Source organism: Doryrhamphus excisus, chromosome 20 (assembly GCF_030265055.1).
Source record: "Doryrhamphus excisus isolate RoL2022-K1 chromosome 20, RoL_Dexc_1.0, whole genome shotgun sequence".
NCBI lineage: Eukaryota > Metazoa > Chordata > Actinopteri > Syngnathiformes > Syngnathidae > Doryrhamphus > Doryrhamphus excisus.
In genome coordinates this window covers 4,311,956-4,338,329 of record NC_080485.1, presented here as the reverse complement: position 1 = coordinate 4,338,329, position 26,374 = coordinate 4,311,956, and the positions used below count along the sequence as shown (strand labels likewise).

At 41.5% G+C, this 26,374-nt stretch overlaps 1 protein-coding gene and 1 long non-coding RNA gene across 2 annotated transcripts; one reads left to right on the top strand and one right to left on the bottom strand.

The window, feature by feature from the left end:
- Nucleotides 1-2,109: 2,109 nt before the first annotated feature.
- ikzf1 (IKAROS family zinc finger 1 (Ikaros)) lies at nt 2,110-22,411 on the top strand. The gene is given in 9 exon segments (XM_058058010.1): nt 2,110-2,174; nt 2,176-2,387; nt 6,120-6,173; nt 6,295-6,408; nt 15,228-15,500; nt 16,782-16,949; nt 19,297-19,422; nt 19,755-19,889; nt 20,818-22,411. Coding segments are annotated over 9 exon segments (1,854 nt in total). The 5' UTR covers nt 2,110-2,112; the 3' UTR covers nt 21,528-22,411.
- LOC131107742 (uncharacterized) lies at nt 16,227-24,664 on the bottom strand. Its single transcript, XR_009120324.1, has 3 exons — nt 24,581-24,664; nt 17,816-17,965; nt 16,227-16,946 (listed from the first exon to the last, which is right to left on the bottom strand). It is a non-coding gene; the product is annotated as an uncharacterized LOC131107742 (long non-coding RNA).
- Nucleotides 24,665-26,374: the final 1,710 nt, after the last annotated feature.

Here is a 26,374-nt window from a genome sequence, read left to right as displayed (position 1 = left end):
TTTGGATGCATTTATGGATGTATGGATGTTGATGGCATCCACATCCACAGCCTTTCATTGCAAAATGTTTGCCAACCTGTTGCTCCTTTGAAGCATGTTCACTATTTCCAAGTGGTCAAGCATAAGGCCTGTGTGTAATATAAAGCCCAGTCACAATCATATCCTCCATGTGTGTGCTCTGCTCCATTTCATCTACGTATTCTTCACATCATTAGCTTAAGTCATCATGCAATCTCATTCTTCACTTCCTTCATGGGACTGCTGGAAGATCACATGTTTAATGTCATCATACTATTGATCTATTTTGATCTATTTTTTATGTAGCGCCTTAATATTTTATTATATTATATTATATATTTTATTTTTATATTCTCCTTTCTCATGTTGTTCAACGTCATTATTGATTTACAAAAAAATGATGGTAGAATTATGCCAAAATAGTCCAATAGTCCAAATATACCTCTGAAATCCACAAATATTATTGATATTAGCATTATTACTGTTGTACATTTTCATGTTAGATATTATTGCGGTCAGTGAGTGTAGATTATCACTGAAATGAAATTAGACATTTGTAAACTGTGTAGGGTCCAAACTATATCCATGATGGCCGCATACAAACAAATTGAAGGATGCAGGGGACCACTTTCACATATATCAAATTGAATTGTACATTCAATTGTAGGCCAACCCAATGTAGGTCAATATATGCTAAGCTATCTGAACCATCCATCTATCTATCTATTTTCTATGCCACTTATCCTCATTAGGGTCGCAGGGGTATGTTGGAGCCTATCCCAGCTGTCTTCGGGCAAGAGGCGGGGTACACCCTGGACTGGTGGCCAGCCAATCGCAGGGCACATATAGACAAACAACCATTCACACTCACATTCGTACCTATGGACAATTTGGAGTGGCCAATTAACCTAGGGTGGAATAGAACCTGGGTCTCCTATAGCTATGAGTTCTCCTAACCACATTTTTAAATATATTTGCACTTTGGGCACTGCTGGTCTTATGATAATCATAACGATGATTATGATAATTGAATTATTGTAGCTCCTATTCAATACACTCTACACCAGAGGTAGGGAACCTATGGCTCGGGAGCCAGGTAGGGCTCTTTTGATGACTGTATCTGGCTCTCAAGCATTTCTTACCACAATAAAAATGCATTTTTGCTAACATTTTAAAGTAAACCATCACAGAAATGACTGTTAAAAATAATATTAAAAATCAACAACTTTCTTATGCATTTTAATTCGTCCATCTATATTCTGCTGCAATACGGCCAACCTTTCCTGATGATATTTTCCAGGTCAAACACCAAAACTTGATTATTACTGGGTAATGCTGTAGTCTACCTCGGTCATTGAGATGTCAAAAAAACATGTAAATGTAAACTTTCCTCCTTTAGTCAAATAGCTAAAGCTGCAGAACCAAGCCTTCTGGTGAAGATGGCCAAAAGAATGAAATACGTGTACTGAATACGGTTCAAAACTATGCAGCAGCAGAAGTTGCATTAATGGCAGCAAGTATTTGATTTATTATTGGACACTGCGCTGCTCACGAAAGTGTGCTGGCCACACCCCATTGGCGTGGGGTAGTGTGCCTGGTCTACATAATTAGAGCCCATTATATCTAAAACTGTTGGTCTTACATAAAAATGCACACATTTTATTGCATTCAATGTTTAAAAAATGTATATGGCTCTCACAGATACACATTTTAAAATATCTGGCCTTTATGGCTCTCTTAGCCAAAAAGGTTCCCGACCCCTGCTCTACACTATGATGCTTGTGCAGGTCTGGGTGAGCATGTGTAATACATGTTAAAGTGAAAGATGCTAAAGGTTGGAGCCTACCCAGTGATGTGGACACCTGATGATGTGATAAGGTACTTTAGTGTGTTACAGAGAGAGCAGCAATGAAGAAAAAGGAATAGAGGAGGAGAAAGTCATTAAGTGGGTAAGAAAGTAGTTAATTTGTGCCAGTATAGGAGCTGTCCAATGTTCAAGACCCCCCTCTCTCTCCTCCATCAGCATCCTCGGTGAGAATGAAATAAATAACCAATGGTCCACTCTTCTAGCGCGCGCCTCATCCCATCTCATGCATGGCTGCCAGTGATGGTCTACTGGGTGTCAGCTTTTATTGGCACGACACAAAGCAAGTGCCAAGACGCCCCGCCACACACTGGGCCTGTGGATAAAAGCAAGCAAAATGCCTCAGTGGAGGACAGTGTAGTCATGTTGGGCTGGAACGAGGAAGTGCAGTGGAGAGGGGAGGGACTGAGGGCTCAGCTCCATGGGGCCACGACGCTGCGACCTTCTGCACATGGAGCCGGGGACAGTTGGAAGAACTTCATACTGCAAACTCAAGGAATAGCAGGTAAAGTGGCTGCCCTGGCTTTTTAACTCGGCGAGAGCATTCTGGACTATAAAACAAGACGATAGTCGCACATGAGACGCGGTGTAGTCCACAGCTTTATTTTAGGAGACATGCACTTGCTGGGAAAGGCTCCTGTAGAGTTTTGCTGCAGGTGCATCATCACATCCCGTCTCAACGCGCGCTTTTCTCTGCCGGGACATGACACCAACTCGTCACTTTTTAGAATAGACGCGGGGAATTCATGACTTTTCCCCCATAATGTAACTTCTTATAAAGAGCTACAGAATAACAGATCATTTCGCAGCGTTTTCCACTTTCCTTGTGGCTTTTTTCAGGCGGGGAAATGATGCATCATTTCCAAATTTCGAGTAAAAATATATCTATATTTTCTAATCTTACTTTCCTTTTTTTTCTCGTTCGTGTAGCCAATTTTGATAACAGTTTCAAACATCCGTTTTTCTCTTCTGTTGTAACACCTGTTGCAACGGATGCGCGCACGACTGCAAAATAAGATTGAAACATTTTTAACAACTTTCTAGACAATAAATGCGGGCTCAGACACGTAAAAGTGTGGCACTATCTTACCGTGGACTCTTACAAAAATAATGTGATCATATACTGCAACACGCTCACCATTTTTTATTGTGTAACGGGAAGAAAACATTCTACATTAGGCATTACGCAGGACTAATTAAACTTTTTTAAATTTATTTAGCTCATAATAAAAACAGACTAATGCGATCATTCTAAAAATTAAGCACAGGAATGATGATGATGTCCCTATAAAACCGTTTCACATATAATTAGGGTTGATGAAGGATTCCATAAATATATATATATATATATATTTATTTTTTTTTTTAAATACTGTACAACAGTTTCTTTTTATGCAGTGGCTAAAATAAGTAACAACAAAAGGAAGGTTGCATCCTGTAAATTTACTCAAGCAAACAGTAGCCGGTTGACAAAAAAGCAACACTTCCCAAAACATAATTTCACTTTTCCGTCTATTTAAAACTTGGAAACACACCTGCACTTAACCAAAAAAATGGCGGCAGTGTTGCAGGAGAAGTGTGCCTCATCAGAAGATAGAGGAGGCCGCGCAAGACAGGCAGTTATTAAAATGATTGTCTGAAGAGCAGACTAGTGAAGTGTGTCACATGCAAATGAGGGAAACTTCTCTTCAGTGCACCTTTGCCCCCCCCCCCCCCCCCCCCCCATAGGCCCCCCAGAACACATCTGCTACTTACACCATCCATACATTTCATGAATTTCTGATGAGAAGCTTCTATATATATATATATATATATATATATATATATATATATATATATATATATATATATATATATATATATATATATATATATATATATATATATATATATATATATATATATATATATATATATATATATATATATATATATATATATAGGATATAGAATATACAGTAACTCCTTCCTGTAATGATGGATGATGGCTGATGGCAGGATAATTCTATTATATCAGCTCACCTTGGGCTTTGGAGAAAATGTAACAATTTAAAAAGATGTATTTGTTCTAGTAATAAGAATATTATTAATAATTATATTATTATATATGATATTATTATTATTATATATTATTACATATAACAGGAATATTAAATTGAATCACATTTAAACATGGTTTATGATTTAGATCAACTCAAATTACTTGACATGATTATGTCGGATTCATTGTCGAGCATTTTAAATATTGACACGTTTCGACTCCGTCAGCATTGTGTATGTGTGGAATTGTTTTGCTGTTGATTTTACACTCTTCAGGGTTCAGCTGCACCATCTCATCCGGTATGGGAAGTCTATCAAAATGGAGAGGTATTAATTGAAAAATTTATATAATTTAATTTTATTATTTGATTTATACAATTTTAGTTACATAGTGAGGTCATATTTGAGTTTAGTTTCCTGCCTCTCAATATAATGCTGTTTGGTAATAATTTTGTGAAATGTTGTCTTATTTCACTCTTTCATACAAATGTGCAGGTGTGAGTCTACAGTATATTCCATTACTTTTAATTTACTATTATGGAAACATATGAATACACACACACACACACGCTTTTTTGGGGGCTCCAAAATTCACTGGTGTGGTCTTCAGTATCTGTTAACGGTTTCGCTCTTTCTCATCTCCACCCTCTCTATGAGCAGATGCCTCCACCCCCACCCTTCCTCTTGCAAATAAACACACATTTATGCACACACACACAAAACACACAGCAGGAATAAGTCTGTCAAGCCACAAGCCTCTTCCTGCCTCTCCTCACCTGTACTCAGAACAAAACTTTTCCAGTGTTCCTCCACACACACACACACACACTTGTAGGTTGTTGTGGTCATGTAAAAGCATAATGGTAAAATGTTCATGAAAATGAAACTAAATTGACTTCCTGACTCGTCAGCGTGCACCATGCTTTCCAGACGCCTATGCAAGTAGGTTTAGGTTGAAAGTAGGATCTCTGTTTTTTTTTTCTCCTCTCAGCTTGCCCCCACCAACTCATCCGTGTTTCTCCTCACACCATCTGCCCAGAAAAAAGGCGCATGAGACTCTACCCCTCCTCTGCCCCCCGACCTCCAAACTCCAAACGCAGAAGGTGGTGGTGCAGCTCACCGGAGTAGCACGCAAACACCCTGCCTGGTTTGCAGCAAATCATCTGCACCAGTGACCTTTGCCCCCCCCCCCCCCCCCTCCCACTGAACATCCTCCGTCTTGACTTGACTCCGCAAAATATTGTGGTGTTGCGACACATATGCCCCGTCGCTTCCCACTGTTTGTTCCAAATGTGTGGAGCCATCTGTCAGTTAAACAGGAAGGCCTAGGTTCCCCTTCTCCCTTGGGCTTGTTTCGCTATTTTCGGGAGCTTCACTTCTCCCTGTGTGGCTGCTTGGCCTGGGCAGCGGCCCCACCGAGGGCTTCTTGAAGTGTCGGAGCCCAGGCCGAGGCTGTCGGGCCCATCTGCTGCAGGCTTCAGGTCCATTCATTATTAATGGGGCCACGAGCGCTGGTGACTCCTCAGATATTCAGCCCTGGCCGGACGAACGCTTCTGGACTCAACTGTCTTCTCTTGCTCAGAAAAAAAAGAAAGATACTGTTTGTCTCTCTTGTTCAACTCTTTTCTCTCCACCTTCCTGTTGCAGTTGCTCTCCTGACTTCTTCAATCTATTCGTCGTCTATCTCGCTGACACCCTTGCCTCGCCTAGCCTTGGCACCCTCCTTTTAGGTGCCCACTGTGACTTGCATGCGTCTGCGACGCGGCCACGGGCTCAGCCATGCATGCTCAGTAAATTAGAAAGAACACGAGCGGCGATCAGCTGGGCACGGCAAGCACCCGCATCCTCAGTGACCTGGGGCCAGTTAATTTTCTGCTTAATTTTCCTGCAGTCACTTTGCATTTTTTAGATGATTACGTGGCAGGAAATTAACAATAAATAACAAATGTGGTCTGAAAGCCCATTCCCGGAATACTCTGGCTATATTGGCGGGTTCCATCAGCCAAAGCCGGGCCAGTCTCTGATCTTAGACTTGTAATGAAATTGTCTTTGTAAAGTCATGTGGGCGACAGCAGTGTGACAAGAGCGATCTCACCGAGGTGACACAGAGTCCACCTTCTACCTTTGTGTAATTCTTCCTCTGCCTGCTCTTGATTAAACAGACATACTTTTACATCTCAATCTCTCCCCCCATTAGAGTACTTGCACCGCATGGAGACGGGAGAGGCCCAGGAAATGGCGCCCATGCCAGGTAACAGACCGCACACCGTAGACAAAATCAAATTTAAATCACCACAAGGTCATTTTAGTCCTCCTGAGAGGGGTTGATTCTGTGGAGAGTGATGGCCGCTTGCTGATGTGTGTCACCCCAGGCCGAGACAGCCCCCCTGCCAACGATGCAGCCGAGGAGGCAGAGGAGCCTATGGCCGTCCCGGAGGACCTGTCAGCGGGCTCCGCCCACCAGCAGAACAACAGAGGGGACAAAGGTACGATCCAGACCACGTATTGCTTTTCAAACTGAAAAGTTCCACTCGAACTTAAAATAGAGGCTGCACATTTCACTATAGACGTTAGAACCCTGCCCAGATAACACCAAAGATCATCAATTCTAAGGATAAATGTTTTTAAAGTAGCTAGTACTTTACCGATCATGACTTAAGTGGGTTACGCTTTTTTAGTTATTATTCTGTAACGCAGGTTCTTGGCTTAAGAAGTCATGGTGGGACTTCTTAAGCCAAGGTCACAACAGGACATATGGGTTTTTTTGACCATGTGGTTTTTGGCCTTTCCCAAATGGAGTAAGGAGTAAGATCTCCACACGCATGGTGGGCGTATGACATATCTGAATGTGCATTGGCCGCATTAATTACATATGTGCGATGCGGGATGACACTGATGACAAAACTGATGCAAGCAAAACACACAAAGAGGTACCAGGTGCATACGGTTTGTCTTGCAACCTGAAAAAAACCTAAGCGTCTGCAGAGAACCTTTGTGGACGGTCAGTGGCCAGCTCGAAAATCAGCAAAAATCCGTACGTCAGCTGTAAGAGCCCGTATGACTGGTTGGGACCGAGGCTCCCAAATATTTAAACTGTAATTTCTCAAATATGTCGTACTTCAGGAAAAGTTTGAATTTGAAGTTTCAGGGTTAATTAATTTCAGACCTGATCGTCATAAGTGAATTGCTGTAAAGTAGGATTCCTTATTGTCACAGGTCTGAACTTGCATTGGGTTACGGCTGCAACTGTAGCTCCTGTTAGGGACTGCCTGTTGCCTGTGCCTGTTGTGAGATAATCCAAACTGGCAATAAAAGCCAGTTGTTCTGGTGATCAAGTCTGGTGATTGTGTGTCTCACCAAACATAACAGTAACATTACTGACACTTAGTGACCAGTGTAGAATGCTACGTATCATCACAATCTGAATGCCTTTCGCAATTCTGAATGCCTTACATTTATATTTTTGTTAATTCAGCCATTTTTATGGATGAATTTGCCCTACATTTAGGCAAAAAATTTAAATGTGCTTATTTTTGGACTAATAATAAGCCGTATTCTATCATGAAAGAACCGTGCTAGATGAAGCCAAGTAAAAATCACACAGTGTGCCACTGTGTAGCGTGTGAAGAAGAGTAGCTACCATGAAGTTACCAAGCATGCCTTGCGGGCTGCATATGCAGGTATAGTTTTTCATGTATGTACTAAGCGTGGTTTTGATCTTGTATTAGTACATGTGGTGCAGTTGCGTTGTGTGTTCCATTTATGTTGACTTAGTTTTGTTGACACCGCTAGTAAGCCGATGGGCGTCTGTGTTGATGACCCACTTCTTTGAAGCAAACTGATGATGCCCTTCGACCATATACTAACATGGTCATACTAATATACTAACAAAAGTTGGTTTTGAATAGCACTACTGGACGTTGTCGCCACCTTAAAGAGTATTAATAGAAGACAATCGCAAGAAAACAGGTCCGAGACCCACCAGCAATTTCATCACTCCCAAAGCAGCAGTTAATGCAAAATGTTGTCAGCATCAAAAGTTCAACATACACTGACAACTTTCACGACATGGGGAATATGTTCAGTTTGTAATTCAAGGGCACACATTTAGATCATTGGCAGGAATGGTTTTTAAAAAGGCCTTCTGATCCATGGCATGTATTTAACAAGATAAATCTTAAGGAATAGTTAATGTGGCCTTGATTTGAGTCTGTGTGTCAGTATCAAGCCAGGGAATATCACGGTGAAGCTAAGGATGCTAGGGAGCTCCCATCTGTGCTTATATTTATCTCAAGTCCCCTAACATGGCTGCTATGGCCAAATTTCATCGATGATTTTTATGTGAGGCCTTGAACACGCCTTATATATCCCGTTCCTATATGATGACTTCTGTCAGGTCCACTTGATGTTTTTCAGTCACAGCAATTGTATGCTGATTACCCCCCACCCCCATCACCCCCCAACACCCACCCCACCCCCAAAAGCTTGTATCCTATGGGTGTTTTTCCACTCATCCAGATCACGGCAAAGATTAGCGACACGCAGTGAGAAATGAAAAGCGAGAGGAAACTGAAATAGGATGTGTAAGAGTTTCTTCAGAAAGAAGTTGCCGTCAGGCAGTTTCAACACTCTGGGAGATAAAGAGTTCAGGAACAAGGCCAACAAGCTTGAAAGAATCAGCACTGCATATCGTTGCACATCTGCACACACACACACACACACACACACACAACACACACCTTTATACACCTTGTCTCCTGTGGTTGATGGACATTGAGCACAAAATAATATTCAATCTTTTTGTATGTATGTGTGTATATTGTACTTTTGTGTGGGTGTTGCTTCCCACTCACTATAAACCTGCGTAAGCAACTTGTTTCAATGCCACTGAGATAAAAATCTCCAATCAGCAATCCAGGCGACTAGTTATATGGCGCCCCCCTCCATCGGCAGTTTACGTGTTACGTGTCACCCAATTTACATACTTAACAAATTGCAAATAAATCCAAAAACATCTAAAATACAATAAAAATCACCATACCTCAAAATACAAATTACAATATGTAAATAAGTCATTAAATAATAATAATCAGGATAGTAAATTATAAATACCACAATCAGCAATTCAAATAGCCACACATCCATCCATCCATTTTCCTCCGCTTATCCGGGTCCGGGTCACGGGGGCAACAGTCTCAGTAGGGAAGCCCAGACTTCCCGGTCTCCGGCCACCTCCTCCAGCTCCACCGGGAGGACACCAAGGCGTTACCAGGCCAGCTGTGAGACATAATCCCTCCAGCGTGTCCTAGGTCTGCCCCGGGGCCTTCTCCTGGCCGGGAATGCCCGGAACACCTAACCAGGTAGGCGTCCGGGAGGCATCCGGACTAGATGCCCCGAGCCACCTCAACTGACTCCTCTCGATGTGAAGGAGAAGCGGCTCTACTCTGAGCCCCTCCCGGATGACTGAGCTCCTCACCCTATCTCTTAGGGTGAATCCAGCTACCCTACGGAGGAAACCCATTTCAGCCGCCTGTATCCGCCCAAAGCTCATGACCATAGGTGAGGGTGGGAACAAAGATCGACCGGTAAATTGAGAGCTTTGCCCTCCGGCTCAGCTCTCTTTTCACCACGACGGTCCGGTACAGCGACCGCATTACTGCAGAGGCTGCACCGATTCGTCTGTCGACCTCACGCTCCCACCTTCCCTCACTCGTGACAAGACCCCGAGATACTTAAACTCCTCCACCTGGGGCAGGACCTCATTCCCAACCCGGAAGGAGCACTCCATCCTTTTCCGACTGAGAACCATGGCCTCTGATTTGGAGGTACTGAGTCTCATCCCAGACGCTTCACACTCAGATGCAAACCGTCCCAGTAAACGTTAAAGGTTTACTGGGACAGCAATAATTGTTCTTATGGCCGAAGAGGCCATAAGAACCACATTATCTGCAAATAGCAGAGATGAGATTCTAAGGGCCCCGTACCGGACACCCTCAACACCTTGGCTGCGCCTAGAAATTCTGTACATGAAAATTGTGAACAGAATCGGTGACAAAGGGCAGCCTTGGCGGAGGTCAATGTTTACCGGAAACAGGTTTGACTTACTACTGGCAATGCAAACCAGACTCCTGCCCCGTTTGTACAAGGACCGGATGGCACGTAGTAGCGCGCCACCAATCCCGTACTCCCGGAGAATCCCCCCCCCCCCAAAGGACGCCATGAGGGACACGGTCGAATGCCTTTTCCAGGTCCACAAAGCACATGTAGACTGGTTGGGCAAACTCCCATGCACCCTCAAGCACCCTCATGAGGGTGTAGAGCTGGTCCAGTGTTCCGCGACTAGGACAAAAACCGCATTGGACCTCTTGTAGCAAAGGTTCGACCAACGGTCATACCCTTCTCTCCAGAACTCTGGAATAGACTTTCCTAGGGAGGCTGAGGAGTGTGATCCCCTATAGTTGGAACACACCCTCCGCTCACCCTCCGCTCAAAGAGGGGGACCACCATCCCGGTCTGCCAATCCAAAGGTACTGTTCCCGACTTCCACACAATGTGTGCCCCCACCAACTCCAGCCAATAGCCACACAATTTGCATACAATAGTTCAAATATATATTAGATACAAAAAGTAAAATTTAGCCAAAATAACATATATAAATATTCCAAATCTATATAAAATACCTATTTAAAAATTATGAAAAATGACTTCTGTTGCAGTTTTAAACCACTAGTAGACTAGAATCCATTAAAATTCATTGTCACCATACACATACACCATGAGATTTAAAGCACTTCTATGGCCACACAGAATATACAGACATAGAAAATATATGCACAACTATTTACAACACAGAATAAAATCAGTAATAGTTTAAGAAGATAAAATAATTAAGTTTTAATATATTTTTATTGAAGGGCAGCTGCAGTGCCCTTAGCAGTTGCTGATATCCCCTAATGGGCCAGCTGACTATCTCGGATCATGACCTCCAAATGATGAAAATATTTGGGTTATCTATCTTTGTAAAAGCATGATTTTTCCCAAGGCCTGCGTATAAGATGTTATTCATGAGCAAGTGGCAAGACGCAACATTCCCGAATTTGATCCTGAGAAACAGAAACACACATTTTTTGTTTGATGCACAAGTATTACCTTGCACACAGGTTTAAGCTGTGTCTGTAACAGGAACTCACTGGCAGCTTCAGTGTGAGTTTCCACACAGCAGACAAGAACTAACACACTCGCTATCTAACTTCCCATATCTGCTGTCTATCAACACCAAAATGTCCCAATGACTTCTGCCACAGGACATTCGTCTTCCTTGTTTGTAAATCAAGGGGAACATTTATCCACATCGGCCCACGGCTGTTTTATTGCTGCGTGGTTTGTTTGTCTACCACGCGCTGTGACGCTCGCTTCCCAAAACAAGCAAATCAGGATATGTGACTGTGACAAACATATCAAGTCGAGAAACCTTGTTCCTACTCCCTGTTGACTTGCAACTTCCCCATATCCATGAGCAGCCCAGCATTCACGGTTCCCTTCTGGTCACACGAGAGCCACGCTGCACTGAAAGACCGAGTTAATGACTGATTAGGATTCAGGGGTATCGTCACTTACTGTAAGCCTGTTTCTCAGCTCTGCTCTATGCATTATGCATACTGTATTAATAGAAAGCCAACATATTCTTCTGAAAGGATGTATGGTGAGGAATTCAACATTCTGTACAAAAATGGAGCTCTATGTGCTTATGGAGCTCTGTCGTGCCCTCATGTGCACACTGAAGCTGCACTTCAAATGTCGCAAGTACCAAAACCAAGTCATCATAGAAGCAATTCGACAAAAATATGACAATAAATATACAATTGAAACATGATAACCCAGTGTGCAGCGAAGTGAATCAACTTTCAGATAATAAAAGTGCAGATAAAGAAAATATCAAACTCGCACAAAGCTTTGAACTGCCCATGATAGGTAGCATAATTTTCTGGTGTTTAAGCCACCCACTAATTTTAGAAAGAAAAACAGGTTTGGACATATGTAAGCTGTGAGGACCAGGTAGCTCTTTGTTTCACAGTAGCCAAAAATGAGCTATGTAAAAAAAAAGGTTGTCGACCCATTGAAAAATTCTGATCATCACTCAATTATCAATACAGTCTGACATGTAGTGTCAGCTTAATAGTGCATATAATAGTCATCACACAGCAACTTAACACTGCAGAAATCAATTAACACTCCAGCCTGTGTCTCCTCTGGCTCCCTCTGGTGGACAGAGTGAATAAATCAGCTTTGAAATGCTTTACAGGGATGAAATGCATTGTTCAAAGACGTGAAATAGTTTTTGTTTTTTACTTTTAACTCCAGACATTGTGGTAATTGTCGGTCATTGTGAATTAGTAGCTAATACTAAAATAATGAATCAGCAATAATTGTGAAAATGTTAGGCAGTTTATAGAATTATTAATGGTTGTGGAATCAGGACAATAGTAAACACAATCACATTTTTCTAATAAATTAATCACCATTAATCACCATTTGCAACTATGTCTTAAATATGCCCATTTTTGCTGCATGTTATGATGGTAGCAGAACATTTGAATCACATGTTAACTGTGGTATACCGAGCAGGGTTGCCATCAAAGACAACACGTAATTTAAGTTGAGTTCAGGTTTGAGTGTATTTTCTGGGATTTCCGAGCATACAAATTGTACTTCAGCATTAAGAGTCACAATGTCACTGATTTAATATCCACTTTCTGTTTTTCTGTATGTCTCTGTTTATTTAGAAAAACACACGTAATATAGAATATAGAATGTTGTTGTGCTGTTCATTAGTGGCAATGACAAAGCATTGTACCCAGGAAGAACAGACTAAAGACCTTTGTGAGTTGGAGATGCTGTACATAAATGGGGTTGGAATTGCACTGCTGTTGACTTGTTCAGGTGCGAATAAAGTTAGGAAAGAGCATCAGACTACAGACTACCGCAGACTTAAATTGCACTTGAAATATATAAAGTGCAGAAAGACAAGGAAATGTGTCTGCAAGGCTTTTTCTGCTCAAGCAAACAAAGAAAAGTCAACCTGTTTCGGTTACACGTTGTTTTACAATTCCTTTCCCATGCTTCCCTTTCTGTCACTTCTCCATAATTCTTGGTATTTCAGTTAGACAGGCCCACTTTCTGATGCTTCCCCTTTTCCATGGATTCCAATGTTTCATGCTCTCAACTTCTTCCTCTTCAGTTGTAAAAGCAGAGGGGTTGAAGCGTAGGAGAAATCAGGCTGTGAACACGACATGCAAACCACAGCTTGGCAACTTGCATGATGTGTCAGTGTCACATCTCTGCAATATTTCTAAAGTCATCTGTTGGCAAAAGAAGGAGAAGGTGGGTGATATGCTGAGGACGCTCTGTTCTGGGAACATCACAAATCCGACAGAGATACTGTGTACATTTTCTCATTATTTGGACAAAAGACAATGACAAAAGCATGTGTGCATGTTGATGGTATGCTGTTGTTGCTGTCCTGTCCTTATTTTCACACGACTTCCTGTGTCTCTGTTTCCTGTTTATCTCGCTGTCGTTTCTTTTACCAAAGCGTGATGGTGTGAGATGATCTGCATCTTTCTTCATCTCACTGCTGACAGCGTGCAACTTTTCCACCTGTGAATCAACATGTTGCTTCAGGGAGAAATTCAGCATAAAAAGCCTCACTTCACATAAATAATCATGTAAAAAAAGTCCAACGTTTAAAGAGAAGAAATAATTTAATAAATTCAATGTTTTGTGCAATTTATTGCGCAATACTCTTGCAGATAATATTTGCATTCTGTGATGTCTCCAGTGATACAAATATAATACTTTACTTGCATGAATGGATCTAAGTAGGGATGTAAGGAAAAGACATACAATTCTTTGCAGATTTTTGATCGAAACATTGTGTTTTTTATTGGGAAGCCAAGGTGCACACTTCCCAACAGCAAGTTACCGAGAATGCCAAGCAAGTTTTATTAGTATACAAAATTATATCATTATTATTATGATTATATAATACCTATTATATGCATTTTTAATATGATTATTGGGTGTGTACTCTATGTATATTAGTGTGTACACCATTTCTGTATTTTGATATTCACATAGTTACATTGGGTGTTCCATATGTGTTACTTGCACGTGACTGGCCGCCTGCTGGTCCGTGTTAGAGCCTTAAAGGGGAACTGCACTTTTTTTTTTAATTTTGCCCATCACGAACATGAAGGCATATTTCTTTCCTGTGCATTATAACAAGAGAAAACTAGTTAATATGAGATAGCTAACAATGAACATCAAGAGAAGTACCTATTTTGACGCTTAAGCCTTTACAAAAAAACTCGAAAAAAATTTTTTTTCAAAACCAATTGTATTGAGCCATCACATGCAAATTGACATATCTCAAGCAGTTCCTTGTTGTAACTTTAAGATTAGGATTTTCATCTTATTAAACCACAAATACACAAACTCAGAAAATTTGAATACTGTGAAAAGCTTCAGTGTTGTAGGTCTAAAAAGTCGAATTGTAATCTGGCAAGTAATCCAAAACATCTGCAAAAGGGTCCTGAGCCTGGTGTATCTAATTTTTTGGGTAGTACCTCTATGTTCAAGTGCTCAGACACTTGAAAAATGTGGGAGAACATTGCTCCTATTGTAGTTGGGAGGGCAAGGTGAGGAGCGGTGAGGAGAGACATGAAAATGGAGGAGCATGTGAGTTGATCATCCAATGAATGGAAAATGAATGTTTAAAAATGTGGTGATGAATTTAATTAATTAATTAAATGAAATACCTCAAAGTCGGGGATTTCCTCGGCTATTTTTAGGTGAGATTAAAAAAACTGAATGATTAGATCAATGAATTGCAGATCATAAATAATTAATCATGACATGTTTTACATTTTTATCCATCTATCTACATATGAATTAAAACCTGCTATGTATCTGAGGGCATCCAGGGCCAGTTAGTGTCTAGTGTACTTGATTGAGGAGTTCAGAGTTCAGAGTTACGGATTAAATTAATTGGACTTGGCAATTTAAAAAAAAAAACAAAAAAACGGGAGACACAAATGAGTTAAAAATAAACAGAAAGAAGAATACATTCTATTGCCCTCTTCCAGACCAGGTAAAGGTCAAACAGAGGCCACATCATCTTTTCATATGTCACATGAGCTAATCACACTATTAGACTGCTCATCTCTCGTTCTATATAACTTCATGACACAATCTTGCTCTCCTTCTAAACCGTGGCCCTCCCCCTCCCCCTTGCCCTCTTTTCCAGCCTGTAACATTAAAGTTGAGGCTCGCAGTGATGAGGAGAATGGGCTGGCCTGTGACATGAATGGCGTGGAGGAGGAGGAGGAGTGCGCGGAAGACTTGCGCGTGATCGATTCCTCGGGGGCCAAGGTGAACGGCTCACAGCCGAGTCCCGAAGCCAAGGTCTTCTCCTCGGCTGGCGGCATCCGGCTGCCCAACGGGAAGCTCAAGTGCGATATCTGTGGGATAGTTTGTATTGGCCCCAATGTGTTGATGGTGCACAAGCGAAGCCACACTGGTAAGCCACCTGCAATACATCATGCCCTCCATTTGCACCCATATTCCATGTCAGCACTGTATTTGAGGATGGATGAGGGGCGGCAAAGTGGCTTTGCTCATCAAAGAGGGCGTCTTCTTACTTTTTGGCATGCTGGTCACGCTTGATAGAACTTGTTTCTGTTTGTGCTTCCTTACAAACAATAGTCGGTATACTTTGGCTGTATGACTGCAGACCTTTCCTATCATGTATGAAATACACCATTAGCATGCTCAGCAAGTCGCACCATGTGACAAACAAACAGTAACGTATCACCTTATTGTGCAATCAAGCAGTAAAGATAATCTAAAAAAAAGATTGATACCTATTTGAGAAACAGGGGCTCCCAATGCAGCAATTAAGTGGGATCTCTGTGCATTCACAAATATCTGGCTATTAAAAGTTTTTCAAAAATACTGAATTGATATTCTATCATAATGAACCCAAACCAGTGGTGGGGAACATTTTTGAAAAAGGCACTTAACTGTCAAGCTGTAGAAACTAATGACACTCAAAATGGAATAAAGGAACAGTCGACTAATGTAAATGCAAAAGAAAGTACAATAAAAGATATAATGAATTGACTCCTTTTTGAATAGAGAATATTCTGTGGTGAGTCTTTGCTCCTGAAATGCATTTTTAATGAATTTCCCCTTTTATATCTTTTTGCTGCTTCACTGGTGACTCTTATTTTATTGAGAGGGACGGATTTAAAAAAAAAGCCATATTAAAAGGTTCTCACAGAATGCCACAACAATCGGAGAGGCTGGATATTGGTTTATTCCAGGAGCGCTGATCAGGAAGACTGGCTCTCAACACAAAGTGTTTCCTTCACTTTATTCAAATGAGGCTGAATTTGCATTGTGATGTGCTGCTCTTATTTTAGAGATGAAGAAGAGGAAAAAATGAGATTTTCAGATCAAATTGACCCAGGCAATGGTGCATTACGGAACTGGCAGGCTGAGTCTGAAAGGCTCTTGTTCGATCAGAGCAGAGGGAGTTGATGGGGCAGGGGGGAGCATGGAGGGATGGAGCGTCACTGTGGAACTCCCCCACACGTTCTAATCTGGAGTCTCTCCATCATCTCACTTGTTCTGGTTCCCCCGGATGCTTGTAACAGAGTGACCCCACATTCCCACTGGAGAAGATTGGCCTTTCACTCTTAAATCAGTGGAAAATTAATGCAATTGAACGTGCTTGTAAAATATGTCATTTCATCATCCATTTAATAGCCTTTGGTGTGTGATGTGTTCTTCTTCGCAGGAGAACGTCCCTTCCAGTGCAACCAGTGTGGGGCTTCTTTCACACAGAAAGGCAACCTGCTGCGTCACATCAAGCTCCACTCTGGAGAGAAACCCTTCAAGTGTCACCTTTGCAGCTATGCCTGTCGCAGGAGGGATGCCCTAACCGGACACTTACGCACCCACTCTGGTGAGTAGAGAAATGGTTCACTGAAAAAAGCATGAGGTTAGACAACATCCATGTTCAGTAGCACTGCTGCACTGCAAATTTCTCTTCATGTGGTTATACATGTAGTAATATGTGCAAATGTCCTGTGTACATTCGTTAAAGACAACACTTTTTGGCACAGTCTGAAATACAATCAAGTGAAACTTTTCCTGTTTTAGGTCGGTTCGGATTATTATTTCCTAAATGCTGCAATGAGACTTTTTAATTATGTATTTCAGTCAAAAGTTTACATACGTTTCCTTAGTATTTGGTAACATTGGGGCTGGTAACTGGGGCTGCTGGCCCCCTTGGTGCAGGCGAAGCGCATTATTGCATTGGTAAATTGGCTGACAAGCGCAGAGTGCAGACACGTCACCAAAACCTCACAGGCAGGTTTTTCAGATTGTCAGGCACATTTAAATGCAACCAGCAACCACACATTTGGTAACTGGGGCTGCACGGGGGAGCGAGTGGTTAGAGCACAGGCCACACAGCTAGGTGGGCCGAGTTCGATTCCACCCTCTGCCATCTCTGTGTGGTGTTTGCATGTTCTCCCCGTGCATGCGTGGGTTTTCTCTGGGTACTCCGTTTTCCTCCCACATTCCAAAAACATGCTAGGTTAATTGACCACTCCAAATTGTCCATAGGTATGACAATATCCTTAGTTTTCTTAGTTAGTTTGCCGGCCCATTCCTCCTGATGAACCGGTGTAGCCGTGTAGCAAACATTATGGTCTTTGTCCCTTTGTCACATTTACAAGCTGTAACTGTTCTTTATGTTTCTTTTGAATGAATGGCTTCTTCTTGTCCATCCAAGACTCGTTTGACTGTGGATAATGGCACTCTTACCAGGTTCAGCCATCATGTTCACAAGGTCTTAGCTTTGGCTCTGAGGGTGATTCGCACATTTCAGACCAAATATGATCATCGCTGAGACGGACAGTCACAACAGTCAAAAGGCCCTCAGTTCACAAGATGAGACGAAACACGAGATTGGGTCTACAAGGAGACATGAAAAGTACAATAAAAAATATTTGGGCTGTCAAATGATTTCACATTTTAATCCAATTAATCTTTTAAATGAATGAATCATGATTAATCTCTTAAGATCCAATTTAATATGCCAATCAAGCTAACACAAGTCTCTTTAAGAGCAGTAGGACATTTGAATCACTTAAATTGTGTTATTATGAGCAATGAGGGGTTGGCTTCAAGGACATCACCTAATTTAAGCTAAATCTACGTGTGTATTTTCCAGCATACTTAAATTGCACATCAGAATTAGAGAAGAGTTACAAAGTGAGTGAATAATATCCACTTCAGTTTTTTTATAGTCCTGTTTATCTAAACACGCACATGTGCATTATAAAGCCCCTTTTGGGATGTTTGCAGTGTCCCTGAATGCATCTCGCATTTTTGTAATGACAATGAGGAAGTGCACGTTAAACATAGAGGGCTCTAATTTTGTGGTGCAGTGCAAGGTGGCACAGGGTGCCAGAGTGTGTAATTTTGTCCATCGCACCACTGTGCGCAGCCAATTTGGTAGACTGGGCTGCGTTGAGATGGGCGTTAGCGCACCAGGGGAGGTGTCCACATTTTTTAGCAGTGAAAAGTTCCCAAGGTGAAGCGCTGAAAGCTCGTCAGCTCCGATCTGGCCAATTCTTGGTGCAGGAGAAGCGCACCATTGCATTGGTAAATTGGCTGACAAGCGCAGAGTGCAGACACGTCACCAAAACCTCACAGGCAGGTTTTTCAGATTGTCAGGCACATTTAAATGCAACCAGCAACCACTATTTAATGTAAGCGTCTGAACCAGCATTTGTATAATTTTGTATAATTGTCAGATCAAAGACGTCTTGCAGAATGGAAACTCAACTTGGCAACTCGCCACCCGGGGCCGGATCCACACTCGGGTGGGAGGGATAACTGCCCCCTAAATAATTGGCTTGCCAAATTATTATTATTCCCAAATCAACATTTTGATGAAAACTCCAGCAGAAAAAGCACAAGACAGATCCACTCATTTCTCATCTCTGTGGTTGTGCTGGATGCCTTTATGCTGTTTCATAGCCCAGATCTCCTCCCTCTTTGCCACTTGCGCCGGTGGGTGGGATGACTAATTATCACTGACTTAGAGTGAATAAGAATTTTTTCTGCAGAAAAGAAACAAACAAAATTCCACAAAATTGCTGGGCCATGAAAGCTAAATGGAGAATGTAAGTGAAGGACCTGCTGTATTAGGATTTATTGAGCTTCACCTACATACAGTATACTATACAAATATTATTTGCTGTGTTCATATATCAAGTATTTTTGTTGTTGTTCTCTAGTTGGAAAACCACACAAATGCGCTTACTGTGGGCGGAGTTACAAGCAGCGCAGCTCACTGGAGGAGCATAAGGAGCGGTGCCACAACTACCTCCAGTGTATGGGCCTGCAGAACAGCATCTACACAGGTTGGTGTCTTCACACAATGCACAAAAGGTCATATGTAATTCATATTTGATAGCTGACCAACACTGAACTCTGTATGTATCTTTTCTCACAGATTCAATGAATACACTAGAAAATACATGTAAATGGGAGCTTACGCTGACAGATTTGTCCTTTATCTGTGCACTAGTAAGGAAACGTGTTTCAAAATAGTGCTCTCCTCGATAAAAATAAAATTAATAAACAAAAAAGGTTCTGGGATTTTTTTTGGGGGGGGGATGCCTTTAAAATGCACTTAATCAACCAACTCCAAATATTTTGACACTAAAACCTCCTTCTCTGTCTTGCTTTCCAGTAGTAAAGGAAGAAAGCAGCCAGAATGAAGAGAGGGAAGACTTAAGCCAGACGGGATCTGACAGAGCCTTGGTGCTAGACAGGCTAGCTAATAATGTAGCTAAGCGTAAGAGCACTATGCCACAGAAGTTTGTGGGTAAGGGCTGAAATCTGCTTACTTTGTGTCAATACAAATAATAAACACCGAACCATGTTATAATTGATCATACAATATGTTGGTACCACCTTCCATGAAGGGTTTAGAATATGTTTTTTTTTAACATTTCTATTTACGAATATATAAGAAGTCAAAATTACAGTAACCAATATGATCATCTCTGCTGTTTTGCCCCTTTGTAAGCTATACCTGGTAACTACTGTTATTAACCCATAATACAGTTTACTGGTTCAAACTTTGGACACTCTTGGATACATGAACATCACTTTTACCTTTACTGAAGATGGCTGGTCAAGATGGCTTGTGAGGATGGCGAGGAGCAGAGGGGAAGAATCAACACTAACAACAAGTTCTCCACATTTTAGATTATTTACCCGCTTTACCTTTAGCCCTTTTACAACATTAGCTTTCGAGAGTTCTTATTTCTTGGCTAGGATCGAACTTGAGGAATTAATTAACACTTCTTTTTGCCCCATGACGTGTTATTTAGAAGTCACACTCAATGACAAAATGCAACAGTGCCAAGGTTGCATTATTTGGCCACTTCATTTTGTGAAATGATAGAGTCGAGGGCAATCGCAATATTGTACCATAACCGAGACTGTGTATAAAAACAGTTTGGACTGCATTTGTTACTTAATAGGTTACATCACATGATTACGTTCACATCATTGTACATATCCCAAAATGATTCCCAATCAGCAGCTCTTATTTCTTAAATGATGAAAGAATGTTTAAATGAGAAAATGTCTCCAAACTTTTGACGGGTAATTCCACTTTGGGCTCACTTGCAGCTTATAAACACTGTGGGGTGGATATTTAAGAAAATAGGTCAAGTGTGAGTTATTGATGTAACTGTCATTATTTATGAAGCATTTATGAGGTCAACGTGTGTGTGCTTCCTCAGGTGAGAAGCGCCTGTCAGACCTCTCCTACGATGGAGCACCAGAGCAGCTGATTCAGCCCCACGTCATCGACCAGGCCATCAACAGCGCCATCAGCTACCTGGGGGCAGAGTCGCTCCGACCATTGGTGCAACCCTCCCCAGCCTCTTCCTCCGACGTGGGCCTGGGAACCATGTATCCGCTGCACAAGTCTGCCCCAGAGGCCCACCCGGGGACGGGTCACGGCCTGTCAGCCAAGGACAGTGCAGCTGAGAATCTGCTTCTGCTCTCCAAGTCCAAGTCTGCCTCCAGCGAGAAGGACGGCTCTCCAAGCCAAAGCGGCCAAGACTCCACTGACACGGAGAGTAACAACGGAGATAGAGCAGGCGGGGCGGCCCCCGGCCTCATCTACCTAACCAACCACATCACTTCGGGAGTGCGGAATGGCGCACTTCCCCTGGTGAAGGAGGAGCAGCAGCGGCAGTATGAGGCCATTCGGGACAGCATGGAGATGGCCTCTGAGGGCTTCAAGGTGATGACGGCAGACGGCGAGCAGGTGAGGGCATACAGGTGTCAACATTGCCGTGTCCTCTTCCTGGACCACGTCATGTACACCATACACATGGGCTGTCACGGCTTCAGAGACCCCTTTGAGTGCAACCTCTGTGGCCATCGCAGTCAAGACCGATACGAGTTCTCCTCCCACATGACCCGAGGGGAGCATCGCTACTGAGTCCACATCACACGCTCACACCACGCACATGAAATGCCTACAAATGTTGCTGTGCGGTGCTTTTATATGTGTGCATGTTCCTGGAATACAGAAGCAATCTTACTCTCATTTCCAATATGAAGGCCATCTTTTAAAAGAAACAAAGTAAGGCAACATAGTGTGCCTAAATAGAAGCAAGTCTCAAAATAGAAACCTTTTTACAGTGTTGGGCCGATTACTTAAAAAAAAAAAGTGACTACTTATAGTCATTTTCCACAAAAGTAATAACTTAGTAACTGAATGACTCCTCCATAACGCTAGCGGGTAGTGTTTTCCTGAGAATGAGCAACCACAGCTCATGTTGACTAGCTCTTTAGCTTTCTGCATGGTAGAACAATGCAGATGGAAGCGACATCCAGATGGTTGATGTACATATGAGTGTATAATAACGTGCCTCATTTCACTGTCGGTAACGGTAACGGTGTTGCAACATTTGAAATAGTAATTCATGATTACCTTTTACTGGAAAACAATAACAATTCCTCCCAACACTGTTTATACATTGTGTGTGTACAGTATAGACTCGTTTTTTCTCAGCAACTTTTATTTTCTTGTTTTAGACTTCAAAAAACATCTGTATATTTACATGCGTGTGTACTGACGTATCTAAAAAGCCAATGAAATGTTGTCAATGTAAAGTAAATATCTATGAAATACAATCAATCCAAAATGTCAACGTAGCTAACTCACACATCCTATTCTTTTCCTTTTACAACCTGTAAACCAGCTCTCCCCCATGTTTATTTATATGACATTTACCTGCCTGTCTGTTTTGTATTTATTACAGTGATTGGTGTTTGTAAGTAGAATAGTTAATAAAAGCTGGTCAACTTGTATTAAATGTGTTCAAGGTGAATTACACGACTGCTGCTTAAAGGCAAAGAAAATGTTTTACTGGTCATTTATTTCATACAATCCTGTGTGCAGAAAGTGTATTCGCTCCCGAAAGTTCAGCTGTTTGAGGTTCATAGGAAAACTGAATTTTGCCCATCATCCACAATCCTTAATGTGAGACATGAACACATACAGATTGTCTTTCTCTTTCCGGAGTCTTCTACAGATATAAAACACAGATGAACACCAGTAAAGCATTGTGAAAAACACTCCAAATATGTCAACATTTTCATATGATGTGATGCGCATACAGCGACATTGCTATTATTATGGCTCAGGAGGTAGACGAGGTCGTCCAGAAACCAGAAGGTTAGCAGTTCATAGTAGATACGTTGGTTGGTAGACACAAATGTATATGTTATTGTGTCACTTTTTTTGTTGATCATTTTTGTTTTCGTTCATAAAATACAGTGAAAATGGACACATTTCACACATAATTGCAACTTGTGATTAATCATGATTCATTTGTTTGAAAATTGTGATTAATTTGCCCTAGTTGTTAAATCCATCCATTTTCTATACTTATACTTATCCTCACGAGGGTCTTGACATTTGCGATTAATTGTGATTAAATTGTGATTAATTGTGATTGATTTGTTTGACAGCCCTGGTTGTAAAATTTATCCATCCATTTTCTATACTTATACTTATCCTCACGAGAGTCGCGGGTATGCTGGAGTCTATCCCAGCTGTCTTCGAGAGAGAGGCGGGTACACCCTGGACTGGTGGCCAGCCAATCACAGGGCACATATAGACAAACAACCATTCACACTCACATTCATACCTATGGACAATTTGGAGTGGCCAATTAACCTAGCATGTTTTTGGAATGTGGGAGGAAACCGGAGTACCCGGAGGAAACCTGAGAGAACATGCAAACTCCACCCGAGGAGGACTCGGACCCAGGTCTCCTAGCTGTGTGGCCTGCGCACGAACCACCATGCAGCCGTTAATTCTTTATAATTAATAATTAATAATATACAGAAAAGAGAAAGACATTTGTTGATGGCTCACATAAAGATTGTGGATGATGGGCAATGTTTCTTTAAGAAGGTGTTCTGGCTCACAAAATGTCAATAATTTCTATAAGTGGAAGAATTTTGGATTTATTTGTGTTATTAGGATTTAAAAAAAAATAGAAATGTGTTGAATATATAGAAAGTTGCTGCAAGATAGCAGTGACACCTTACTTTTCTACATGCATAAAGTTATATATAGAAAAAGTTGGTGATTACCTTTGCAAAAAAAGTATGAAGATTTCATATACAATAGAGTGCCCAATCTTTGAAGCAAAAAAGTGATAGGTGCTTTTGTCAAGGAGTGAATGACAAAAAAATCGCATTAAAATCCTCAAGACAACATAAATGAAATATTAAAATAATTTAACATTTGTGAATATATATTTTTTTCAACTCAATTTATCTAGTTTTCTACGATATGACATATGTAGAATATATGACAATATAATATATAAACTAATATAAAGCACAAATAAACTCTGTGTGTATATATACATATGCATAAGGAGCGTGGCGTGAATACAAGAATAATAGCAGAAAAAATAGTAACACTCAGGTAAAGGTGTGTGACACACACCAGGAGACAGACATTTGCCAGTTCCAGTACCTGAGGGCGACACAGGCTGCAAGGGCAGAAGTGGGGCAGAGCAGATGGGCCACTAGAGCAGACATTAGAGTCCGGGGCTCAGAGGGCTACGCCTGTCAGTGGAGGACCACTCAGCAATGGCGTTGGGATGGGACAGCATCATCCAAATGGTGGATGTGTGATTTAGCAGAAACAGGAACCAGCTGTGGCCAGCACAGAGCCCCCACGCTTGACTAGGGCCCAACAGGGGAGGGAGGATATTTGCATGAGAGGGCCGATCCAGCACCCAGCGCTGACCCTGCTACACACTTCCCCTTTCAGCTAGATGCTTCAAATACTCCTTTACATGATGTCGTAAATTCATCTTAAAATAGCAACTTATACAGCAGATCCTCACACAATTTTGGAAATGGGCTTTTTTCCCCACAGAATTCACATAATTTAGAATTAAAGAAAACCAGCGTTCATTGTCAATCCGGCCATAATTATTATTATGTTTTTTAGACTTTTCTGACCTGTGAATGTAGTTAGAATGTTGTCTTCTCGTGTTAAACCATGCCAAAGTTTCAGATAAGGAGGTTTACACATTTGGAAGTGAGCCCTAAAAGAAGTTTGGGATAGCTTGAAACGCTCGGTTTCAAAAGGCGTGTAAAACTGGCTCTTTGTGATGTCATAGAGGGTTCATAGCTAGGAAGCACTTTGGACATGTGACCAATCACAGCGGAGTGGTCATGCCCCGAATAAATGAAAACAGACCGTTTTGGCAGGGCTCACATATCAAAGGAAATAAAGCTGGTGCAGAGTCTGCAAAATCTAAAAAGTTTTGTGTGCGGGTTATTGTGTGTAGCTGCTCTATAGGAGACCACAACTCGGATCGAAAAAGGATCGAAAAATTAGCATAATAGGCCCCCTTTAGAACTCGCAATACATGATTATAAATCACAATTACAACGGTAAGTATGGAGGTAGGATGGAATCTGTAGACACAGCTTGGAGAAATGTCTTCTCTAGCCTTCTGGCCTCTATAGTGCTGGCTTGATGGCAAGAGGCTACACTGTGACGCTCTATACAGTATTTAGGGTTTATACACAGATGGCAGAATGGCAATTGAGAAGGGGAGGATTCTGGATACTGTTGATCCAAAAACGAGGGAAAACTAGCAGGAATGTTTGGAGAGGTGAGGACATGCCTATGGGCATATCAATGATTCAGCAGTAATCCATTTATTGCAGTTAAATGGTTCCGTGATAAGTGAATTTCAGCAAAGTAGGATTTTATTTACTTGCAAGCAAAATATTTTCATAGTTAAAGATAGAAAACCTTCTAAATATGTTTTTTTTTCATTATTAGAGCCCTCTAGACAGGAAATAACACCCAATAGTCACTTTTATGCTCATATTACCCATTATAGTAGATACAAAACAAAAAATAGCCATTTAAAAGAAATAAGACTCACGCTCGTTGCTATAAACATGTTCCCTTGGGGGACTATTTTCACAGCATTTTTGAGTGTCTGCTAAATGCCTTATATTTGTATTTTTACTTCATTTAGCCATTTCTATTTCAAAATGCTTAAATTGGGTAAATATACATACAATTTGCTTTGATATGCATATTCATTCATTCATTTTCTACCGCTTTTTCCTCACGAGGGTCGCGGGGGGTGCTGGAGCCTATCCCAGCTGTCTTCGGGCGAGAGGCGGGGTACACCCTGGACTGGTCGCCAGCCAATCACAGGGCACATATAGACAAACAACCATTCACACTCACATTCATACCTATGGACAATTTGGAGTGGCCAATTAACCTAGCATGTTTTTGGAATGTGGGAGGAAACCGGAGTACCCGGAGAAAACCCACACATGCACGGGGAGAACATGCAAACTCCACACAGAGATGGCCGAGGGCGGGGACCGAACCCTGGTCTCCTAGCTGTGAGGTCTGCGCACTAACCACCAGACCGCCGTGCCGCCCCTCGATATGCATATGTTTAAACCAATATCGGGGTGTGTTCAAAACCTAAACAGCATGATTTATCAATTAGTAAAACAAAATTGAAACCATAAAGTGGTATGGTAGGACTGTACACACTTTGAAGTGAGCCAAAGTAATTCAATTTGGTGCAAAATCATGAAATTGAACATTTTTATCTGATCCTCACAGAGCATCCATGGATCCCTTTTCCTCGTACCAATCATATTTTGTTATTTAACACCTCGACAATTGTGCATTGGTATTTGCATTGGTATTATTTTGTAACAAAATGTATATTACACCATATATTTTCTAGATATATTCCTTACATCTGC